We start from the raw sequence: 24916 nt of genomic DNA, 5'->3' as shown, positions 1-24916 counted from the left end.
GTGTGAGAAACAAGCACAGAGCTTGATAAGCAGACAGCTGCTGCCGGGACTCAAGTCACCATTGGGTGGAAAACAGCCGCTTGGCAGAGGAAGGCCTGGCCCCATCAACAGTTCCCAGTCTCATTTGCCTCCACAACTGCTGTGCACTTTTATACACAAAGTCTGCTTTTCACCAACTCATGTGTCTGTTTCTGTTGGCTTTCATGAGCCCTTACTCTATGGCTTCACTATGTGTGAGAATGTCTGTAATGCCTTGGGTTCTAATCTTGAGAGATAGAAAAACCTAAGAAGCCATGAGTGTGTAACTTTCCCTTGGCCTGAGAAAGGGATGTGGTTTGGCTTGCTGATGACAAGCCTGATTTGAAAAGGCTACCTAAGATATAGTCCAAGGAAAACAATGTGTTCTTAGGCATAAAGATGGCCACCATGTGCTCCATTTTGAGAATGGGCAACCTTCCCTTCATGCACTTCATTGCATGAAGTGAGGTAAACATCATGCCCTTTTCACACTTAGGTTTTTGTTCTCTTATGCATTGTATTATTTCCCTATTACAGTACCCCAAAAGGTCAGTTTCCGACCAAACACATAGCAGACTTTTAACATTTTGAGAAGCTCTGATCAAGAAAATCCTTAATTTAGCAACATTATCATCCATTTTAAAGTGAAGCAGATCTATGACCCATGGGAATCCCTAGAGTTAAAATGGCTTTCCCACTCAGCCACGATTTGGCTGTCACATAAGGAGTCCAGGCTGAGGAACAAAGCTAGCGGGAAAACTGCATTTCCAAAGATCTGTGCAGTCTGGCCAGGTAATAGTAGGAAGGGCCCATCCGTCAAGAAATGGGATTCTGAGGCCAGTGGCCACATCCATATCTATCCTCCAACAAAAAGGCAACCTCACTGTGTGCACATGAGACAGGGTTTGTTAGGGGATTTGATAGGCCTGGAAACTGAAAAATGAGCAGCAGCTGCAAGTCCAAGGTCATTACTATCCTCCAGGGTTTGCCTTTTCTAATCTAAGGGACAGTAGTTTCCATGATTAACTTTCAATTGCTGTCAAGGGTGTAATAAAATCTGGGAAAGAAGAAAACTTTCCCCTCAGTAAGCTGCTCCCATTTTCCTGCCCTTTCCTTTCCTCCAGTGTATCGATTCTCAATCCTCACTTCATATTGTTTCCTAATTTTGAGAAAAAACTCAGCATTTGGATGAGCCAAAATAGGCAATGTCCTACGTACACACAGGCACTTGAAGATTTTTCCTGTTCAGTTCCAGGGGCTAAGTCTTTAAGATGGCCTCGTGAAAAGGTCCCTTGTTTTCAAAGAATATACAATATCATCACTTTCAGAACTGAACACTTCTTATTTTTAATTTACAATTCTTTCCCAGTGTGTAATATCTGTTTCCTGAGCCATGACAATCAGTTCAACAAAAGAGACACATGTACAAAAGGGAAAGAGGACATAGTCATTCACAAACACATTTTCCTGGTTACTATAGATTAGAAATCCTTAAGACTACAACTTGGTCTGACCTGGTAGCAACTCAGAAATCATAAGAGAAGTTACAGCTGGACACATCTCTCAGCAAAGGCCCCCAGAACCAAACCCCACACATAGTTTCATCAATTGTAACTGCTCAGGGGGAAAACTAATCGTGCTTTACATTTTTCTGACAGTTCAACATAACACTAATGACAACTTAGTCATTCACTCATCATACACTTATTTCAATGTGTCTGATGCTGGAGTTACAAAGATGAGTTAAGGCATGATGCCTCACCCACAGAGGCACAAAGTGTGGCTAGAGAGGGACATGTGGAGGCTCACTACTACAGAGATGTTCCTGCAAAGTATGGCACGGCAACCATACAAGGCAGCAAAGAGGCAGTGGTGCTGAGACAGTCACGTGGGCAACTGGCCTCAAAATGCATGCTAGTCACATAAAAAAAGATTTCTCCGATCGAAACTGTGTCTTGGAAAGAAATTGGATTGCTACAGTTTATTCTTATTTCCTTGGAGGCAAGAGTGTCTACTGCTTTAGAGAGAGGTAACATTTCCCTGGGGTGCATAGCCTGCCCTTCCTGCTTATCCCATCTTGATTCAAGTTTCTATTGGAACAGAAGAAAAAATGGCAAAAGATGGCCAAGAACTTGATTAGTTTCACAGTTTTAAAGATGGCAGAGGGAACTTTATTGCAGGAGATACAGTCCATGGGGTAATGCCTAGCACCATGAGTGCTGACATCCATTCTCCCTTCTCCAAAGGTAAGAGAACCAGAATAAAGACTGCTTTCCTTGCAGGTGAGGCCATGTAGCTAACAGTGAGATGTGAGGAGAGTTCAGGTGGACAACTCCCAGGACATGGCCCTACCAGGGGAGGTGGAGAAGTCTGTGCCTTCTTCCCCTTTCCTTAGTTTGGAATATGAAATGGCCAGAGAGATCCTTGGACCATGAAGACAAAGCCACGCCTTCAAGGCGCTGAAATAGAAAGGTGCTAGCAGGTGGGAAAGGAGTACTGGGACCTAGAATACTACTCAATCTACCAAGATAACAACTTTTATGTAAAGGATAGAGGGAGAACTTTGATTTTTGCGTACGCCACTATTATTTTGGGTCTTAGCTGCATAGGATTAGAAATAATGGTTACAGGTGTGGGGGATATGGTGTTGGCACGGTGCCATGTGTAGCTACCAGGCCACAATCTGGTTTGTATGTTACAAAGAGTGGTCTGAATTTCGGTAGTGAAATGGGAGCAAAGGGCATGAAAAATGATAATTTTCCAGTTTAACCATAAACATAATGAATTTCTTACCTTTTTCTTGCTACAGTATATTTGCCATTTTTTCTCAGCTGGAAGTGCAAACATGGCTTCCCTGTGTTTGTCTGTCAGGTCAAGTTCATCCTGAGAAGAAAAATAGTAATTAGTATTTCATAGATTCAATGCCATTCCTATAGGAGAGGTTATCAGCACCAATTAGGGAAAAGGGGATAAAAAAAAGCGCCAACATACATTTCAGTGAACTTGGAAAAGATTGAGAAGGTAAGGTGTATGTTGCCACCACTAAGAAAGCATATATCCCTGGCATGGGGCTGAGCATGGCAATAAGAACAAGGCTCGCCCCACACTTATTGAAGGATGTGGTAAAGTGGGCTGAGCACAGACAGAAGGCCCTGAGCCAGTGTGTGCTTCTGTAAAGGGCCCAGGGAACATTAAAGACCATCAGAGCTCCAGTGCTTGGAAGGCTTACTCATACTACAGGGGCAGGATTGTGGGAGGAGGCTCCACAAACACTGAGTATCAGGCTGGACCTGAAGAACATGGACACGACGAGAGGAGGACAGCAACAGAAAGGCAGAGATTGCGAGAACAGACTAGGTGTGTTTGGGGGACGGTGACCGGCTTAGCTGAGGTACTGGAATTTATGCAAAGAGAATCATCACTTAAAAGGTTTGGGAGGTGGAGAGTGACCAGTTTGTGAAAAGTCTTAAATGTTAGAATAAAGGAGCTATTCTCTCGACCAAGGAGAGCAAATGAAGGTTATGAGCAAGCACATGGCATCTTCATTGCTGCAAACCCTACTAAGATTTATTCACCACTTTATGGGCCAAGCATTGTGTAGGCATTGTCTTGGTTCCCACAACAAACCTGAGTTCCACTCATTATTACATTCTTGTGTAGTAACAATGCCTGTTGTAATATAGCTGGGGGAAGTTGAAGTGGGAGTTTGGGTAAGTAGCTTGCTCCAGACCACACACCTGGTAAAGATGGGGCTGGTTTTCAGCCTGCAGCTGTCAAACTCCAGAACCCAGACTCAGCCTCTCAGATCAGTGTCTGGGAACATTAATTTTACAGTGGAGTGCAGCTTAGATTGGACACTAAGGGAAGGCAATCTACAAACACCCATAACTAATGAATAACAACAAGAGGATAATGAATATAAAGTGCTTAGAGAAAAGTTCTTGGCATTTTATAACTCAATCATCCCTGGTCTGTGTTACTGGTATTGAGCATCTGGTACATTTCTATTACTATAGGGAAAGTTATCTAGTTGAGGGTGCAGACGGTTGGGTGTAAGATAATAAAAAGATGCTGTAAAATAAGGCCCAATGAGGTTGAGATCCTTGGGGAGCATAAACATGTCCCCCCTCTGAATGCTTTGGTATATACATGTAATTCTACCACTTAGACACGGGCTTCACATTTCATACTCCTACCTCCATTTATCAAGTCCTGTTATTTCTTTCTTGAAAAGTGTCACGATTTTTCCTTTTTCCTTTTTTTTTTTTTTTTTTTTTTTATTCCCAGTGAAACCACCCAAACTTTAAGCTCTCATAACCACTCCATGGTTCCTGGCAATAGCCTCCCCACTGTTCCTCCTTGCCTTTCCCATCCTTCCTATGGTACACTCAGAATTCATTAAAGCAGTGGGGATCCTCAGTTTGCCTTTGAGACTGTTGATTTAAAACTCCAACTCAGGGGCTCCTGGGTGGCTCAGTGGATGAGCCTTTGTTTCAGGTCATGACCCTGGATCCTGGGATCGAGTCCCACATTGGGCTCCCTGTGAGGAGCCTGCTTCTCCCTCTGCCTCTGCCTCTGTCTCTCTTTGTATGTCTCTCATGAATAAAAAAAATAAAATCTTTAAAATAAATAAAATCCCAACTTACTTTGCCAGGCTTGCTTCTGGTTATCCCTTCTGCTCTATTCTGTTAACACCTGTACCTCCCTCCAAGGCCCAGCCACTCAGGGCCTGATAAGGTGCAAGCTTCCTAGGGAAGTTCTTCATCTCATTAAGCCTCTACTTCCTCATCTCCCGGATGGACATATCATTTATTTTGCAAGGCTATTGTGAAGATTAGCAATGGACTAAGTATGGGGTAATGCTTGGCATAGGGCGGGTAGCTGGGTGGCCGCACTATTGTTATTTCTCTCGTCATTTAGACTTAAATCAGGTGATCTTTTAAGAGCAAGGTAAACAGTTAGGTCAATAAAATACACACTCACACACCCACACACTATTACACTCTTACCACAAGAAACTAGTTAAGAATTTTAACAATGAACAATCAGGGAAGGAATGTAAAATATTTACAGAAAATTCTATTATGAGGGAACATGCTAAAAATATTAAGATTTTTGGCATGCAACTATTATATATGTGAATTGATTATTTTTCTTTCTTCCCTTTTTAATTTCCTATAAATCATACTTGCTCTCACCTATTGATGAATGAGGAAAATAATGTGACATCAATCACTTCCCAACAATTAGGGGGGTTTTTTTGTGGGGGGTGGTAGTTAGGTCAGTTATTCAAACACCTCAATAATATGGTGCTTAGTTTGGGAGAAAAGTTTGTGATTTGCAAGAGAAAACAGCATTACTCACGTTGCATCTTTTACTACACTACAGCAGTATGCTTTTGCTGAGCAGAGGTATAAAGAAACAGGTGAATCCTAAAACCTAGATATTCATAGCAAAGATTATTAATGTTATGATGTTTTACTGTTAGAGGTAGAAAAATGCTTCCACAGTTGAACTAGGACTTAGAAGCAGATGGTTTTATGCAATAAAAGAATTTCCATAAAGTAAAAATTAAAAATTTCTATAGGGTCGTTGGATATAATTTTGTTTTTGTTTTTTTTTTTTAATTTTTATTTATTTATGATAGTCACACAGAGAGAGAGAGAGAGGCAGAGACACAGGCAGAGGGAGAAGCAGGCTCCATGCACCGGGAGCCCGATGTGGGATTCGATCCCGGGTCTCCAGGATCGCGCCCTGGGCCAAAGGCAGGCGCTAAACCGCTGCGCCACCCAGGGATCCCTAATTTTGAATTACAGTAAGAAAACAGAGTAGGGGGTCCTGGGTGGCTCAGTCAGTTAAGCATTGGACTCTTGATTTTGGCTCAGGTCATGCATGATCTCAGGGCCTTGAGATCCAGCTCCACATTGGGCTCCACACTCAGCATGGAGCCTGCTTAAGATCCTCCCCCTCTCCCCTTGCAGCACCCCATTCCCCCAGCACATGTTCTTTCTTTCTCTCTCCCCACCATCCCTATCATATAAATAAAATAAATAAAATAAATAAATCTCTTTAAAATAATAAAAAAATGTAAAGAAAAAGAAAATGGGGAAAAAATAAAAGAATATTGGTAATAGTTAACAAGTATTGAGCACTTCCTGTGTGCTCAGCAGTACTATTTTATATGAATTAATTTATTTTCATAATAATCCGATAAAATGAGTGTTGTTATCCCATCTTCCAGGAAACTGAATCATAGAAAGATGAAGTACCTTGATCAAGGTAATAAAGCTAGTAAATGGTGGAGGAGAACTTGAGTCTAGGCTGTTTACGGAGCCCACATCCTTAACCACTATGCTGTCCATTCTATTGATCATTCAACAGGTAGGCAGAATCACAGCACAGATGCAAATATGAAACTGTATCCATCCGCCGCATTCACAGCCTACAGAGTGTCTATTAGCAGAAAGAAGAGGATATTGTTGTCAGGCATTCCTGAGTTCCAGGTCTGGCTTTCACAGGTTATGCAAACTTGCACAAGTGACTTAAACCTCTGGACTTCAATTTCTTCACCTGAAAAATCTGATAGAATTCTCTCGAGGATTCATTCAGGCAACCAAAATTTTTTTGGAGTGTTTATTAAATGCCAGGCATTGTGCTAGGTGCAAGGGACAAAAAAGTATCACAGAGCTCATATTCTTGAGCAAGAAGAAAGGAAATCAAATAATCACATGAACCAAGATACGATCACACAGGAAGCTGAGCTCTGACAGTCCATCTGTTGTGGAGAAAGGTAGGGCAGTGAAGGTTGTCCCAAGGAAGTGAAGCGAAAGCTGAGAAATGAATGGGAACTAAATAGGTAAAAAGCAGCACAGTGAACAGTAGCTTTGAAGGATACTATGACCTTTGATCTTTCTCATAAGAGCAACCTGAGGTCACTGGCAGATTCTAAGTAAGAATGACATAGATTAAATTAGATAATGGCTGGGAATGCCTCGGCACAAGGCCCAGAGTGTAATAGACACCCCCCCCCTCCATTCCAAAAGTATCTCTGCTCTGACTCATTTCATTTTAATAATATGGCTGAATCAAGCATGCAAGACTCTAAGAGACTATCACAGCTTTAGCGATCAATCAGCACTTACTCGCTGTCCTACCCATTCCAGGACCATGGCCAGACATTATAAAGAATACAAAGATGAATAACAGACCTTGATTTTATGGAATTTAAGAATTTAGTTAGGAAGACAAAATGATAGCTTTAGTGATTCCTTTTCTTTTCAGGATAGGTCCAAAATTCCTTAGCAGGTAGGTAGAGGCACTTTGTGATATGCTTGCTAACTTGTTCCCTTTCCTCTTCTTCCGCCACCACCGCCACTACCACCACCACCACCAGCCACCTTTTGGCACTTCTAATCACAGTTACCTACTTCTGAAACTTTTGCACACACTGTTCCCCTTTTTTCAGAGAGCCCTTCCCACCGCACCTAAGGATCAGTCCTATTCATCAAAGCTTTTACAAGGTGTCACCTAGTCCCCTTCAGATAGCCTTTCCTGGAGTGAGCAGCTCCCCTATTCTCACCTCTCTTACAGCATTTATCACATTGCTACTGTCATGTTACTGGGATGTCTAACGCCTATCCTGGACTCATTCCCAGAGGGAAAAAACTAAATTTGTTCTATTATCTTTGCCATTAATTGACTAACTATTGTTCTGAAACAATACCTGACATAGCAGGAATGCCGCCCCCCCCCAAAAAAAAAGTAAGGGGAGGGAAGGTGGAGAAGCTGGGAGGAAGAAAAAGAGGGAGGAAGGGAGGGGATTATTGTAGGAACTAGTAATCATTAGTGTATTTGGAATATTAACACCCCTCCCCCTTTTCTGGTCAGTACAATGTACATACAGTGTAACATATGATCTTAAGAATACAATTTTCCGTTTGGCAAGGGTATACACTGAAGTGGTTGTAGCACTCTACATTTGAAGAAACTGACTGTATCATCTTATTCTCCATTAGCAATATATGGCAGTCCACGTTACTCCACCTATTCACTAAAAATTGGTGCTATGTCTTTTTAATTTTAACCATCTAGTTTAAGCAAAGAGTTATTTCAATGTAGTTTTAGTTTGCATTTCCCTGATAACTGATGCTGAATATAACCACTTCATGTGGTCACTCCCATGTGTTCTTTTGTGAACTATCCAAGCCCAATTTTATTGAGTTAAAAACATTACATATTTTGGAAACAGCTCCTTTGTCCTAGGTATATAGAGACTATTTCTCCTAGCCTACAGATTGCCTTTTTATTTTGTTAAGCTATTTTGATCACTGGGTGTTTTAATTTTAATAATGTCTAATTTGTTAATCTTTTCTTCTAGAGTTAGTGCTTTTTGTCTTCTCTGAGGGATCTTTGCAACTTGCAGGTTAAGAAGTATTGTACGGTTTCTCATGAACATTGTCTAGTTTTACTTTTAGCTCCTATGTTTGAACCTTACTGCATATCTCATAGACCTGACTCATGGGGTTCCTCTTTAAATATAAAATTGCTGGATGGCTTTTGCCTTCTCTCTTTACCACCTACTTGCACACTCATTCAGACACATTGCTGGACAAGGAGGGGAATAAAATCACAGTTGACAGAGGAAGAAAAAGAACGTAATACAAACTAACTTGAAAATCACCTTAATATATTAGGTTCTTCAAGTTCTGATATTACTTCAAAGTAATATTACAGATTACAGATATTTTTCTTTTTTTTTTATGTATGATAGTCACAGAGAGAGAGAGAGGCAGAGACACAGGCAGAGGGAGTAGCAGGCTCCATGCACCGGGAGCCCGACGTGGGATTCGATCCCGGGTCTCCAGGATCGCGCCCTGGGCCAAAGGCAGGCGCTAAACCGCTGCGCCACCCAGGGATCCCCAGATTTTTCATTTTGATACTTAATTCAAATATTGAAAAAGGCCACCATGGAAAACAAAACAGGATCACTATATGATTATTACATGAGATTTTTAGAAAAACTACATCTATGGGCAGAAAGCAGATCAATAGTTGTCTGGGGCTAGAGGCAGGCAGAGATGACTGCAAAAATGCACAAGGTGGTAGAAATGTTCTGGAGGAGGGCTGTGGCAACTGCTGCACAGTTGCACACATTTACTAAAACTCACTGAACTGTACACTTACAATAGGTGATTCTATAGCAAGTAAATTACATCTCAAAAAGCTGCTAAGGAAAAAGAATCAAGCTTGATTGTTGGAGCCCCAACGAAAACAAAAAATTCAGAGTAGAGATAACCTTGTGTACTCCATAAGGAAAGAAATTTCTGATTGAACATTAGATAAACCAAAAAGTTTAGAAGAGAAACTGACTTGAAAAAAAATGTAAAGAAAAGGAAAAATGTGGGCCCCTTTAAGATAAGTAGTTTGCTCTGGGAACTGTTAAAATTTCAGATACAACTTTTGTTTGAAACCAAAGATCACTTCTATGAAATACCCCTTCCTTGAAAATTAGATAGATTCTATTAATATGCATTCCACTTAGACTAAGAGATAGTATTTCCCCTAATTTAACATATCATATACTTTAATACCAAAGTAACATGATACATTAAATTAAATGATAAATCCTCAAGAACCTTTTCAGTGTTTTTGGTTTTGTTTTTCATTTTTCCCTACTGGTTGTGCTACAGAAGAGTACTGGCTCCTCTGTACCTCTGTGAATTAATAAGCAAGTTTTCCACAAAGGTTAACAAATGTAACGAGCTTAACCCCAGGAAGCATCCTGGATGCTCCTAGATCACCTTACTTTTTGTTTTGTTTTATAATCATGCTAAGTCAGATATTGTTTTGGAGACTGGCAATTAATGCCAAGACAAGCAAAACAAACTTAGTTCCTACTCCTATACCCTAGACTTGGGTGGCCCAGCTCCTTTCCCTGGCCACAGAATTTTCTTTCATATTATTCTTTGTTGGACAGAGTTTTAAGTTAATTAAAGGAAAATAATTTAGTCAGTAATAAAAGGAGAAACATTCGCACCAATTCCTCTCCCCTTAGAGCTCAAGCTTCTTGAAAACTAAAACCAGCAAACAAATCCTATAGGCTTTTCCTCTTAGAGAAGATATTATGTTTTTAATATCTTTATAAAATGTGTATTTGATACAGTATCTTGGAGAAAAGGAATAAATTATATAGTTTTTATTAAGAAGAAAGGATCTCTGAGGGAAGCCCAGCTGTGGGAACTAAAGTTCTAGGCTTCAATCTCTAACAAAGTATATTATTAAGACCTACTTCTAAAAGTTTCTGTACAAAGAAATCTCACCGGTCCTATACTCCATAGTAATCAGGCAGCGCTATATAGAAATCTACATAAATCATGAAACAATTGGCACAGTATAATAAATATAAGGAAATGGATTGATTTGCTAGATAAAGCAAGGGAAGGAATTTTGAAAAAAATATACAATAAAGGTCTTGAATAAGTTGAAAGAGCTCTTTTCAGAGATTTAGCTACATTGAAAGACAGAGTTATTTATAAAGCTTCTAAAACAGTATTGAAAGCATTTATTCTTTGAAAACCCACCAAATCAATAGATTTCAGTGAGCCAGCAAGTAAGTTTCCAGATAACAAGAAACCGCTAATAAAGGAATTCTGGATTTCTATTTCTAATGAGTTAAGCTAACTCTTTACATACATACTAATATAGATTCATGCAGAGGTAGAAGGATATGCAATTAATGCTGAGGGGAAGGGAGAATTTAAAAAATGAGAAGCTAAGATAGGTCCCAGGGGTCACCCTCCCAATTAACTTACTATTTTGTGTGTTTCATTTTTGCTTTTAGTGGTCCTTGACCAGGTAACCAGCCATCTGATTCAATGTACAGACCTCACAGAACTTCTAACCATATTATTACTCAGATAAAAGCTAACCTTCCTCCTTCAAATTACAAACTTCAGGTATTTGCCCACAGGATGGAGGCCCAATTCAGCCACTCTACCCCCACCCACCAAAGATTTCCCCACATGCCTGTAGGCAGCAATCCTTAGGTTCACCTCACTTATGCCCTATGTTAGCCTTTTCTGGATTTAACCTTCTGTCATTAACCCTTTCTTTCCATCCCATAATTCAACACTACTGACTGAAATAAGTCAGACGCTTAGAGGGACAAGTCACTAGGCCTTAAGTCATATGACATAGCGATAAGTACAATATCATGGGGGAAAAAGCCAAATTACACTTTTTACAAATGTAGACAGAAAATGTACTAGTAGACTGAGACATTTCATCGAATTTGCAAACATCTAGAGGCACCTGGGAGGCTCAGTCGGTTAGGCATCTGCCTTTGGCTCACCTGGGAAGAAGCCCTATGTCAGGCTCCCTGCTCAGCAGGGAGTCTGCTTCTCCCTCTCAGTCTGCCCCTGCTTGCACACTCACTCACTCTAAAATAAATAAAATCTTAAAAAAAAATGTATAAACATATATCACCACCAAACAAAAGGCCATCACATCCATAAGTCACAGGTTGCCACTTCAGCTCTTCAAATTTAACCACAGAGAAACAGTCTTTTACTTTCACAATAGTGATTTGAAATTTGAAGGTAAAATTCCATATTTATCCATTTAAATAGAAGTACATTCAGTGACTTATTACCTGTTCCTAACCAGTCGGGAAAATATAAATGGAAAACAACTGAGCGCTTTAAATCCCAAGATAGGTGTGTACACACAAGAGAACAAACCTTGAAGGTTTTCAGCCAGTAAGATTTCTGCCAACATTCTTAGTCATTACACGAAATACCACAATATGATTCACCACTACCTACACAGTAATGTTCTCTGTGTCTAATAAGCATGTTTTCATTTGATATATAAAAATAAGTGAGACCCCACAAGCAAAAACTGACTAATAGAAATAACTTTTAGTTTTTAACTACCGGTGGTTAAGTGTTTTATGCTATTTCCCTTCCTTTCATTAACAGTCGGCAACGCAAACTATAACCAGGTTTGCTAGACAAATTCTGCGGCTAAACCCATAGGCTTTTTATTTAGCTTCTTTGTGTTATTTCAACCAGAAACTCATTAGAGCAACTTTAACTTTTAATTAGTATACATCACCAGCAGTGTCTCAGAAATTTAAAATAAATAACTGTTCTAAATATATGTGAAACTCCTAATATTCATCCAGTCACCTAAATATCCAGTCTTAACATCTATGATTTGGTACAACTTCTGTTGACAAGGCTTAACTGAGAGAATTTCTAAGCAGTGTTTCCCTAATTGAATGAATGGAGGGATTTTGTCTCCTGGGAGAAAGAACCAATGTAAAGTGATGGGTGTAGAAAGGCACCCAAAGGCCTTGTGGGCAACTGTGAAAACAAGTTCCCCTTCCCTCAATGACACCTGTGCTGCTCTTGCCAGACCAGGCCCTTCCCACACCTGCTCAGCATTCTCTTGAGAGACTTTTTGGCAGCCCAGCTGACACTTAAGTTTTACCTGGGTCAAAAGATATTTTAGCACAATAGGTCTCTTCCCACATTGCCGCTATTTATTTTATCATGTCATATATAGTAGAGAGACTGTTAAGGACAGAAAATAATTCTCAAACATTATCAATCTTATCCTCTCAATCTGCCACCCCCAATGCCAGACACTTTGGTGCTCCCATATGAAGACTATGACTAAAGAGAATGGTAACAGGTAGATGGAGGTGGGGGGGCAGAATGGTATAGGGATCAGCCCAAATTCATCACTTCTACTTCAAGAATAATTCAGAATACATATGCAAGGGATCCCTGGGTGGCGCAGCGGTTTAGCGCCTGCCTTTGGCCCAGGGCGCGATTCTGGAGACCCGGGATCGAATCCCACGTCGGGCTCCCGGTGCATGGAGCCTGCTTCTCCCTCTGCCTGTGTCTCTGCCCCTCTCTCTCTTTCTCTCTCTCTCTCTCTCTCTCTCTGTGTGTGACTATCATAAATAAATAAAAATTAAAAAAAAAAAAGAATACATATGCAACTGCTGGAGGATTCAGCAGTCATTAATTCATGCACATATACATACAAACATGCATTCAAATAGTTACTGAGCATTTCACGTATTAACCTTTAGTAATTACTCATCCAAGCTACATACATTTACTGAGCACCCACTCTGGGCCACACCCTACTCTAACCCCTGGGGTTCCTGAGAATGAAAAAGCCCGAGTACAATGCCTGTGTGTCATTCTGCTCTCTGAAAATCCAAAGTGTCTATCCATAGGTAGATTTAACATAATGAGTGTTCATATGGGAATAAACTCAAACCATCTGATTGTTCAAAGGTGGTAAAAGACTTGATGATTTTTTCTTCTACATCTAAGAAATGCCCATCTTTCCTGAAAACAACCTGTACATACATTCTAAGTGAGCTTTTAGTCATTTGGTTTAGTTCTTAACTATTCCAATGTGTAATGAATAAACAGCAGTTGTAGGAGGTTTCCAGTGGATTCATTTAAAATTGGACAAGAGGGGAAAAATTGCTATATTTATTTATATTTTTAGGGATCTTACTTTCAAAAAAAATAGAGAGATATGGTTCTTCACGCATAAACCAAAAAATCATAACTACAAAATGTAACTGGTACTGAGCTCCTACAACACACATTAAGAAAAAGTCTGAAATTCCTGAGTAATTCTGGGTATTGTAGATGGGGGAGGGGAGGATTCCAAGTATAGCAGATCAAGATTATTGAGGACAGTTAGAACTGAAATACACCATCCACATATTGGGCATTTACCCCCCACAGGTCATGTGACATATGTTTTATGTGAGCAAATGATGTTTAGATGATTCCCAACGCATCAATATATATTCTCATGTGCAGTTATTTATACAAACTACCAGATTGTTCTAGCCATTACTGAAACATATTTCCAAAATTACACTTGAAAGCTTACTAAACCACATGACTTATGGAGATGAAATTATTTTCCCAGTCTTTTAAAACCTGAATTGATTTATATGGGGACATGTAGAGAGCTGGCAAGTCAGTACAGTATGTTGACTTTGTGTGATCTGCACATGGTAGCCTGAGGATTAAATAATCAGATTTTAAATTGTTGTCAAAAGCTAGCTAAGTAGGTATATACTGCTCAGTCTCTTTAGAATTTGTAGTAATGAAAATCATCAAGGCCAAGGAGATTCATAACCATTTTCTAACATCATTAATTCTGAGATGGTTTTGCAGCTATTTATATTAAATTTATATTAAAATTTAAAAGTTTTCATGTTTCTCTCTACACTCCCTCCTCCCATTTCAGTTTCTGTAATCTAAATTAGAAGCACCCAGAAATAAATGTATTGATTTATAACAAAGTATCTAACATGGAGTCAAGAATCTATACTTAACAGCCTATAGAAAAGGACATTTGGAATGATCTTGGCAAGATAAAATATAAATTTGGTACTAGAAGGAATAAAATGGTTTTGTGGTTTTACCTTAAGCTTTATTGGACTTGTTTAGTAAATCAGAAGACAGGTTGACCATCTTACGGTCTTTAAGCAGACAGGGCCTCCAACCAGTATAGAGAAATGTAGACTGTTCGTGGGATGAAGATATACTGCCAACCCACTTTGATTCTTAGAAGTAATGTAATGTTCTGTCCAGAAGTACAACAGATATACGCAAGCAAAACCACCTATATTAACACCACTTTGTATCACAAATCATCAGTTGTTCTGAGGGCCAGAATAATTTGTTTATAAAGTTCTGGGTTTGGGATCATCTTTAAATTGACCGTATACTGGCAGCAGTTTTTATCTTCTACATAGGAATGTTAGCACCGAACACATTTAAGCCCATATCTACATTCCCACTTCCCTCTGTGATGTATTGCATATTTTCACACTGTTCTGAACATTTTTCTATAAATTCATCAAGTTGATATATCCAAAAATGCCACAGTCAGAAGACGTACTCAATCTTTTTTTCATTATCAACTAATCATCATGTCCATTAGCTAAACAGAATTTTCTCTTTGATCTTTATAGGTTTGTCGAATGAAAAGAATTTTAACCTCATGGAAACAGTAATCTTTTTTTTTTTAAGATTCTACTTATTTATTCATGAGAGACACAGAGAGAGGCAAAGACATAGGCAGAGGGAGAAGCAGGTTCTCTGTGAGCCTGAGGAGGGACTCAATTCCAGGACCCCAGAATACAACCTGAGCCAAAAGGCAGATGTTCAACCACTGAGCCACCCAGGTGCCCCAAAACAGAACAATCTTAATATCAATTATTTCATTGGGTTCTGATTTTTGGCTTGCAGACAACTGAACACTTTGAGACTATTCCAAACATTTCTTTAAAGCCTTTATAGTCTGATTTCCTCTGCTTAACTACTGAGCAATCCTTTAGACTCTAAGGAACAATATATTAAAACTCTTGACTCCTTACAACCAGTTTTTTTTCCCTTCAATCAGGTTAAAATGAAATGGTCTTGCTACTCAATTTTTGCATCTTTTTTTGGAGACAGGGAACTGAATAGCTCCTGTAAGAAACTATTCTTAGTCCTGGCCTTAGTGTGAAAGCCGAGTTTTAAAAACAAAGAGATAAAAAGTGCTGAAACTTGTCATCAATTCTAGTGATAATGGAAGAATTTTTATTTAAAAGACCTTAAGATAGTCCTAGTAATAAAAGAACTTATGTTGGCAGCCTGAGAAGATGGGTAACAATTCACACAGCTAGGAAAAGAACAAAACTTGTACACTGGCAAATTCATAAGACAAATTTGGACTCCTGTAGCGCCTTTCATACCAAAGTGACTTCAGAATATATTGAAAAATGAAAAGATTACTGATGTAGATTCCCAAATGAACTCACTTGGCACAGCTTACCTTGACCGTGAATTCATCTGACTCTGTTACATCAACTACAGTCTCTCATTCCTGCTATCTTCGTTTCTCCAATTTTATGCTGGTTACTAATGTCCTCAGTAATTAGTAAAAATAAAACTCACTTATCATAAGTAATTATAGTTTGAATATATAAATCTTCCCATCAACCTATCCATCATTACCACCTTCCCTGTTAAGATTTAATTTTCACTGACAATCTTCAATAGTATAAATGGTAGCTTTGTGATTGTTAATGAATTTTTTAAATAAGTTTCTTTAAAATAGTTTACATTGCCTGGAAGGTACAGCATTCTATATTATCCTAAAACATTAGATCCACTGGCCAAATAAATGAAGATAAAGCAGTGGATTCAAAAGAAAACAGATTAACCAGAAAAGTGTAAAATGTAATTGGTCATATTTCAGATTTAGGAAAACTTGCGTCCATGATGTATATTTCCAATTAGCCATAAATTCATATCCATATTAGAAATGAAAGCTTTTCTCTATTACATCTATTAAATAAATTGATTCCAAATACACACAACAAATGTGTGTTCTAGAGGAGTGGAGATTTAGTGCTAAGCACATCAAAACCACAACCAGGTTACAAACCTGGTTTCTGACCTAAAATCTCAGCTGGGTGAAGCAGCTGGACATATTGCATGTTTTACAAGGCAAGGGAGCTGAGGGAACCCATTAGGAGATACCAATTGTAATATCACTGTTGCTGTGGAATATTCTGTAGGGAATCCTTAGCCTTCCAATTTCTGGTGTATGCAGGAGTCTGTGCACTGGTTGGAAGAACAGAAGGGGGTGCTCCTCATAATCTTCTCTTTCCTTTTCATTTCAAAATTAAAGTACCCTGAGGAAGTATATGCTGTAGCAAGAAAGTATCTCACCTCATCAATTGGACTCAAGTGAAAACATACTCAGAATCTATTCGAGAAGACATGACACCTTTTGCTAAACTTATCAACACCTCACAGAGTCTGCAAAGAGCAATGTCTATGTTTGTATAGGTAATCAATGAATATTCCACTGTACTTTCGAATATTTGGTTCGCTGAGAAAACCTATAAGGAAGGACACCTTCCTTTCATTCAAATAAGATTCTAAGATGTATAACTAAATCAATAATACACCATCCCCATCCCCTTTTCTCAAAGCCCCAGTCCTCTCAGCCTATTTCATGTTCCATCTATATTGAGCTTTCTGTTCCTTGAGCCTTCCATGCTTTCTCTCAACTCCCAGCCTTCTACACATCCTGCTCTCACAGCCTATAACACTCCTCTCTCCTCTTTGCCTGGATATCCCTATTTGATTTATACTTCCTACATTAAATGAAACTTGCTCCACCAAGCCTTCCAACACCCTTCCATACTAGGTTAAGAATCTGTGGGGTTTGGAAGTAGGTGTCAGCAAATGGCAAGCTTGGGATTAATGGACAGTTAAGCTAAGGACCCAAGCAAAAATGGAAATCAAAATACCTACTTTTTTACACATGGAAGTGGAGTCGGAGAACCCAACTTTCACCTGCAGACAAGTGGCCTTGCTGAGTTTCAATGCTGAATTAGACACTTACCCACCAGCTGGAAGACTGCGGAACTCCCCAAGGGGGCTCACTCCCAGGAAATTTATAGCACCAAGGGTCACAAAATGTGTTTCCAGAAAGCAAGTGGATTTGTAGAGAAATCGAGAAAGAAAGGACTAAGCTATGCAATTCCCAAGAGGAGCTGGAAGAGAAGCTAGGAGTTACTGGGCAAGAGAGCTAAGGTTATACACATGGAACCTGTGAGTGGGACTCCCTCCCTCGTGAAAAAGGAGGACTGAACATTCTTCTTCAATAATATATACTACTGGAGGAGCTCTCATAATCCTCAGGCACACTGGATAAGATTACGTATTTAATTGCCTGTTTCCCCCACTAGGCCTTCAGCACCACAGATTAATGAAGAACCATGACTGCTTTGCTTACCAGTTACTTCAGCGCATAGAGCAGGTACTTATCACACACATACACCCAAAAAATACTGACCAATTAATGACACATTCTTCTGTTCACCCCAAAGGAAATCTTCTAACATTGAGATGAAAAAGTTACTTGAATAAGGAGAACTTATAGAGTTATAATGCCTAGGAGTCTTCAAATAGGTTGGCAAAAATAATCTAAGAACTTTAAAAGGCTGTAGAAAGACCATAGCTAAATCTTATTTGATGCGAATAGTGTTGAGTCTCAGATTGGTTATGCTTAGAATTTGTGGCTAAAGCAAAAGACAAAGCAGAAAAAATGGGGCAAAAAAGTGGGAGAAGTAATACAGAAAAAAAAAAAAGGATTCATGCTTGAAAGACATAAAATACATAGTTAGCAGAGATTACACAAACCCTTAACTGAATATTTTTTAAAGTATATCAAATCAGTTAAAAATTGTTAGCATAGAGACTATTTCTATTTGACAAGTCACAAAAATAGTTTAAAAATTTCCAAATTACATATCCTCAGTTCTCCAGGAGCTACTGAACAGCTTTAAAATCAGCAGGTTAATCTGTAAGAGGTAATAACAACGTTGGCAAAGATGGGGTCAAACTGGAACAGTCAGTTTGGAAAACAGTCTGGCAATTCCTCAAAAGGTAAACATTATGTTACCATAGGGCCCAGAAATTTCACTCTTAGGTCTATACCCTGAGAACTGAAAATATATTTTCATACAAAAACTTATATATGAATATAGTTTACAGCATTATTCATAATAGCTGAAGACTGGCAAAAACCCAAACATCCATCAATGATGAATGGATAAACAAAATATGGTATGTTCCTACATGAAGTATTATCCAACCGTGAAAGGAAATGAAGTACTGACATACAACATGGATAAACTCAAAAGATTATGCTGAGTGAAAGAAGCCAGTCACAAAGGGCCACGTATAATATGATTCCATTTCTATGAAATGCCCAGAATAGGCAAATTCACAGAAACAGAAGTAGATTAGAGGTAGCCAGGGGATGGTTGAATTGGGGAGAAATGAGACTTAACAGTTAATAGGTAAGGGAGTCATGAAACCATTCTAAAATTTATTGTGATTATTACTGCACAACTTGTGAATATACTAAAAGCCACTGAGTTATATACTGTAAATAGGTGAATTATATAGTCTGTAAATTAGAACTCAATAAAGCTGTTTTTGAAAGAAAAGACAAGCAGGGTTTTGGACTGGGATCTCCAGGAACCAATACATCCTGAAACTGGAAGGAGTCTGATTCCACTGCCTGTGGGCAGGTGCTCCTCGCTAACCACCTTCTTTACAGATCCTCACAGCTGACCTCCCATTCAGGTTTGCTTTATTTATGAGATGATAAGGCTGCAGTAAGCAATTCTGCAAGCAACCTACTGAGTACCACTCTTAAAGTGGGAGGCCATTGTGTCATCAGAAAAGGCAAAGGAAACCAGCTTACAACAACCGGCTATGATAAGATGCTTTCCGACAGATAGAGGTAAAATGCCCTGCAAGTTAGGACTCACTCTGGCTCACTCACAGTAAGCAGATTATCTTTCAAGAAAAGGAAAAACCTGGGATATCTGCTTAGGGTGTTGTGCTCAGGAAATACCTGAATTACTTTCCATTCCTCTCATTGCATTAGGATGTAGGGTATAAAGCATTTAATAGGCACTAGGCTTTTTAAAGAAGTCATCTTCTTTACAGCAACCCTATCGGAGTGATGGTATTATCCCCATTTTATAGGCAAGGCAATAAACTTAAATTCCAACCTGTGGTGAAGGAAGTCACCACAGGTTGCAGAGTGATCTGAAGCCACAGGCCATGCCTCTTCATCTGACTCTCCTCTTCCCCACGTGGCCTCCCTTTCCTGTGCATAGGCAGAGGCAGAACTTCTTCTGTGAACACTCAAGAGAACCCAGAACAGAAATTTCTAGTGGCTTTGAACCCACCTCTCTTACCCCAGGACACCCCTGGCCATTGGATGGATTTGTGGTCTAAGTCCCCGAAGTCAGAAATAGACAGAAATCCATCCGTCACTCACCAGGACAGATACAAACCTCAACATAATTTGTTTTCCAATGGTTTCAGCTTAAAGTCCTGGTTTGGCATTGGCTTTTTAACAACTAACAGCTGTAGGCAATTTTCACACAGAATAAAGACATCAATAAGGCAGAGAATGGAATTTTCTCCCTTATGAATACAGAACAATGAGCCGTCTTCAAGATGAACATGGAGCTGCCACCACACAGGCTCTCTGGCTTAGGTCTCATTTTGAGAGTCTGATAGAATACAATTAAAAAGACAGTGGAAAAAAATAAAAAAAGCCAGTGAATATGGATGCTTTGAGTGTACTAGGCTCTGCCCACCAGCTCCACTACCACCAAGAAGTCCTTCATCTATCAACAACATCTATCTCCTTAGGTTGACTTTTGGTTTTAATATACTTTAAGTGGGAAATAAAACCAAGCCTGTGAATACATCATTTTTGCCCTTCTTGATAGCCATCATGGTAGATGATTCAGTGCCTGTCCCTGGAAGAGGGCTATGTGTCCTCCCTCCTCCTCCCCATCCCCACCTCCCATGACCTCAGGATTGGCCATGCAATTTGTGGTGCCAGCCTCTACAGAAGGATGATCTATCCTTACCCTATGAACTCAGGAGTGGCCTTGTAACTTTTATTGGCCAAAGAAATGGGGGCAGAAGTGACATTTCTAAGCATGAGGTTAGAGCCTGCTAGCAGTTCACCATGTCTCTACTCCCTCTTCCCTCAGGCCTGGGTCTTGGATGAAAGATGGTGAGGAATAGAACCACAGTAGCCCCACAGTGGACACGCAGCACTAGCAAGTGATAAACTACAGCAGTTTGTAACCACTAAGGCTTTGCTATCACGGAATGAACTAGGTTAAGATGCCTGAGACAGCCATTTACACTGATCCCCTCACTTCTTGTCTCACCTTCAATTGTTCCTCACAGCTTACCTCCTCCAGAAAGTCTTCCCTGACCACCTCCTCATCACTACGTCCTACACTCCACAACACATCTACCCACAATCACTGCAGAGGTAGGTTGTGCTTCTTCCTTTAGTGGTGTTATAAACCTGTATGGGTCTCCTTTTGCTACTGAAACTATCAGCTATTAAGGAGCAGGTTCTAGTTTTCCATGTTGAGCCTCCTGATTAACACCTAGAACAGAGTCCCTGCATGCAGGGGCAGGAGAGGAAAGAGATTCTTTAAACATTGACAGTATCCATCAACATCATAAAATACAAATATGCTGCCAAGAGCCCAACCAATTCTAGTTGGTAATAGGCCCATTAATCAACTCAGGAGACCAGAACTCAAATATCAGCTCCATAGTATTCTCTCATGGGCTTATGTCACACAATAAGCTTATGAGTACATTTTGGCCTAGAAGAGCTGAGTGACCCACTCCGTTCAGATATTAGCCCTGGAGGGCAGTAACAAAGCCTTCGTTACTTTGTTGACTCAAGAGTCATGCAAAATGATTGCACTCTCTAATATCTGTTGAATGATATAAATGGTCTGATTAGAACTAACTCCATTAAAAAATGACAATGGTGATAAAGGGAGGATGGAGTACTCATATTACATTTATTGAGCACCTAACAAGGGCCAGGCATTGGGCCATTCCCACTATTTATTATTCATAGATATTACATCAAACCAGGAAGAGGCATTATTTTTTTTTCTCACTTTCCAGAAAACAGGCTTATTTGCTTTTTCCATACTTACACAGATAATAAAGTCAGAACAGTAATTTGAACCAAGATCTTCCTAATCCCCATGCCAGTACCCCTTAAAGTATGCCATAATATCCCCTAAAACAGAATGGAAAGAAACACTACCTCAGAAGTGTTTCAGGCAGAAAGTACACAGGGAAAGGCTAAGCTACAGAGAGCATTTACATCTTTTGATGAATGGATCCTATACCAGATATATCTTTTTTTTTTTATTATTGGAGTTCAATTTACCAACATATAGCATAACACCCAGTGCTCATCCCATCAAGTGCCCCCCTCAGTGCCCGTCATCCAGTCACCCCAGATATATCTCTCACTTCAGTATAGTGCATTCTAAAATATGATAGGATCTACAAAAAGTTTCCCACAACAGTTATTACTGCAATCCTGTCATTAGGCTAAATAATTATACTGTACTTAAATAATAATGTCTTTCATCAAAGGACCCAGGACAGGAGGAGGAGTATGACTAATTTTTAAAAAGACATGAATACTATACACTGAGAATAGGGGTGGAGAAAGCATTAGGGAATTGTGGAAGGTGTGAAGCAGATGACGGAATTATTTATGCACACAATATAGACTCCGACTGGGATGGAGAGGAATAGAGCAACTTAGGATGTAGTTCTGCCACATATTTGAAGACCTAAAGCTCTAAATCCCTATACTTTAAAGCAAAGCCCTTTGATGTAGTAATGCTGCCCTCTTCTTTCTCTTCCTTCAGAGAGCACCTCTCAGTGCTCACAGTTGGGGTGCCAACATAAAGGGGTCATTTCACTGAAGAAGGGCAAGCCCATGGCTAACCAAACCAAATCAAGCACATCCTCTCCTCTTCCTGCTGGCTCCCACACACCTCAGGAAGGAAGGTGGGGACTCACCACGAGTTCACTGAACATGAGGTCCAGCTCCTCCACAGGGGGCATGGGTAATGCTGGCTCCATGGTCTGAAGAGCAAAGTTGCTATCGTTTCGCAGCCGATAGGTGATTTCTGGGTGATCATTATTTCGGAAACAGCAAAAGATGAATGAAATCCCCCGTCCACCTCTCTTCCTTGGGGCCATGGCTGAATTCTGTTCTATTTCTTGAAGTAACTAAACTCTGTAAAAAAGAGGACATGATACAGTTAAAGGTGAAAAAATGGATAAAACTTTTGTTTTAAGTCAGACCAATTCAAGAAAGAGACCTCTGTATTGGAAGCAGTTAATATACCCCTGTAGGGCACAAACAGGACAACTCTAAGAGGATTTGGAGCCCATTTGGGCAAAGAGCACATCCTTCTATTCACTTGTTGAATGTTTCCTGTGACCAACTGCTGAGCAAACAGTATATCCCTACCTCTCCATGCCACAGTGTATGTCCCAATCACATTGGTCATTCTTTGCCTAGCACATGCTCTTTCTTGCCAACCCATCTTGTTCTTTAACTCCCCTGCAAGAATGACCATCTTTTCCGTACTCGCTAGGAATCTAGGATCTCTTACCCTTTAAAGTTTGATAACAATTGCTTCTTTTTAACCTTCCCAAAATAGAATTAATGATATGTATGCTAAGGCATATCTATCCATTCCAGTTCATATCACATCCTAAGTTTCTTAAGAGAAATACCCTCCTGTTAGACCATGATTAACTCCAAGTCAAGGGAAGGAACTGTACATCAAGCAACTTGTTGGCACTCATGTCCTGCACAGTGCCAAGAAAGAAGGAGGCATTCAGTTACTGTTTATTATGTTGAATAATTTAAATTCATAACAAAGGAAGAGTGACTTCACATGAGCTAGAAGAGTCAGAGATTTTCCAACAAAAAGATCAAATGAGTTCACCAATAGGGAGATGGTTATATTTCACATAATAGAACACTGCACTCATTTTTAAAAAAGGCATCTGTATATATAGATATGGAAACATGTTCAAGATGCTGTATGATATATATATTCTACAAGATTACATGTTTAAAAGAATGTATATATGTACTTATGAATATATGTAAGAAAGAGCTAATAGCAGTAGCCTCTAAAACAAAAATAGGGGATTGGAGAACTATTCCTTTTCATTTTACACCCTTTTGAATTTGAATTTTCACCACAAAAATATATTTTTAATGATTATTTGGTTTTTTAAAAACTACAGTTATATGTATTGCCTTGGGAAAATTCCCAAGTTACACTGTCAGATGAAAAAAACAAAGAACGATGTGTACAACATGATGCCATATGGCTTTTTATTTTTTAACTTTTTAATTTTTATTTATTTATTTGAGATGGAGACAAAACAGAAGCAGTGGGGAGAGGGAGAAGCAGACTCCCTGCTCAGCAGGGAGCCCAACATGGGGCTCCATCCCAGGACCCTGAGATCATGACCTGAGCCAAAGGCAGATGCTTAACCAACTGAGCCATCCAGGTGCCCTAATATGACTTTTTAAAAACAATCTCATGCAATGATACAAACTCTGGTCAAAGTTTTCACAAATAATTATGATTTACAAATGCTTCTAGAGTCAAGATCTCTACTCACTCAAGGGATAATGGTCTCTGGAAGCTGGCAACTAGAAGTCTTTGGGATGGGAAAGGGAAGGAAATGTAAAGAGCAAAGTGTCCCTCATGTAGCCCTACTTGATGATCCAACTGGCTCTGGAATAAAGACTTAGCTAAGACATCCAATATCCCAATGTGTTGAAGCATGCATCTCCTGGCCGAAAGTGTACTTGTGCAAGGTCATAGGAGACAATATGCAGTACCTGGGGTTCCTTTGGTAAATGTGTGTTAACACCTATTTTATACCAGGCACTATAAGCACCTAAAGATACATAAATGAAATGGGTCACTAGGAGCTTATAATCTGGTGGGAGAGAACAGTGTACCAAAGAAGTATAACAAAGGTAATATGGCATATCATACCAGTAAGTGCTATGTAATCAAGCAGAAAGTACACAGGGAAGAATCTAGAAATGGTCCCTGACAGATGAGTGGAGCTTTGATAGACTATGGAAAGCAGAGCATTTTGGCAGAGGGAACAGTGTAAGCAAAGGCACAAGATGGGAAGAGGCATGGAGTATATAGGGAGTGAGTGGTGTTGTGACACAGGTTGTGCTATCTAACACCATCTTTCCACTGCAAAGCCCGGGGCTCTCATCTTCCCCATCAAAACCCACCAAAGTCTCCCTGATACCAATCTAATTGGCTTTCAGTGCTCCATCAAATCCAATCCAACTCAACTTCTGACTTTTCTATTTCCTTAAAAGTATCTTCCACTTTAGCCAACAGACCATTTCCTAT

The 24916-nt window shown here is 39.6% G+C and overlaps 1 protein-coding gene across 4 annotated transcripts in view; it reads right to left on the bottom strand.

Moving 5' to 3' along the window:
• Window positions 1–24916, bottom strand: part of DAAM1 (dishevelled associated activator of morphogenesis 1) — a 166189-nt gene that overhangs the window by 78400 nt on the left and 62873 nt on the right. For all 4 annotated transcript variants that reach the window (XM_026000599.2, XM_026000601.2, XM_026000600.2 and 1 more), the window contains exons 2-3: window positions 22524–22743; window positions 2812–2901 (exon numbers count right to left, since the gene is read on the bottom strand). In XM_026000599.2, coding sequence (XP_025856384.1) covers window positions 2812–2901; window positions 22524–22706 — 273 coding nt within the window. In that variant the 5' untranslated portion in view covers window positions 22707–22743. The remainder of the gene's footprint in view (window positions 1–2811; window positions 2902–22523; window positions 22744–24916) is intronic.

This window comes from Vulpes vulpes, chromosome 6 (assembly GCF_048418805.1).
Source record: "Vulpes vulpes isolate BD-2025 chromosome 6, VulVul3, whole genome shotgun sequence".
In the NCBI taxonomy this organism is placed as follows: domain Eukaryota; kingdom Metazoa; phylum Chordata; class Mammalia; order Carnivora; family Canidae; genus Vulpes; species Vulpes vulpes.
Note: the sequence above shows the minus strand (reverse complement) of the source record. Positions and strands in the feature narration are given on the sequence as shown.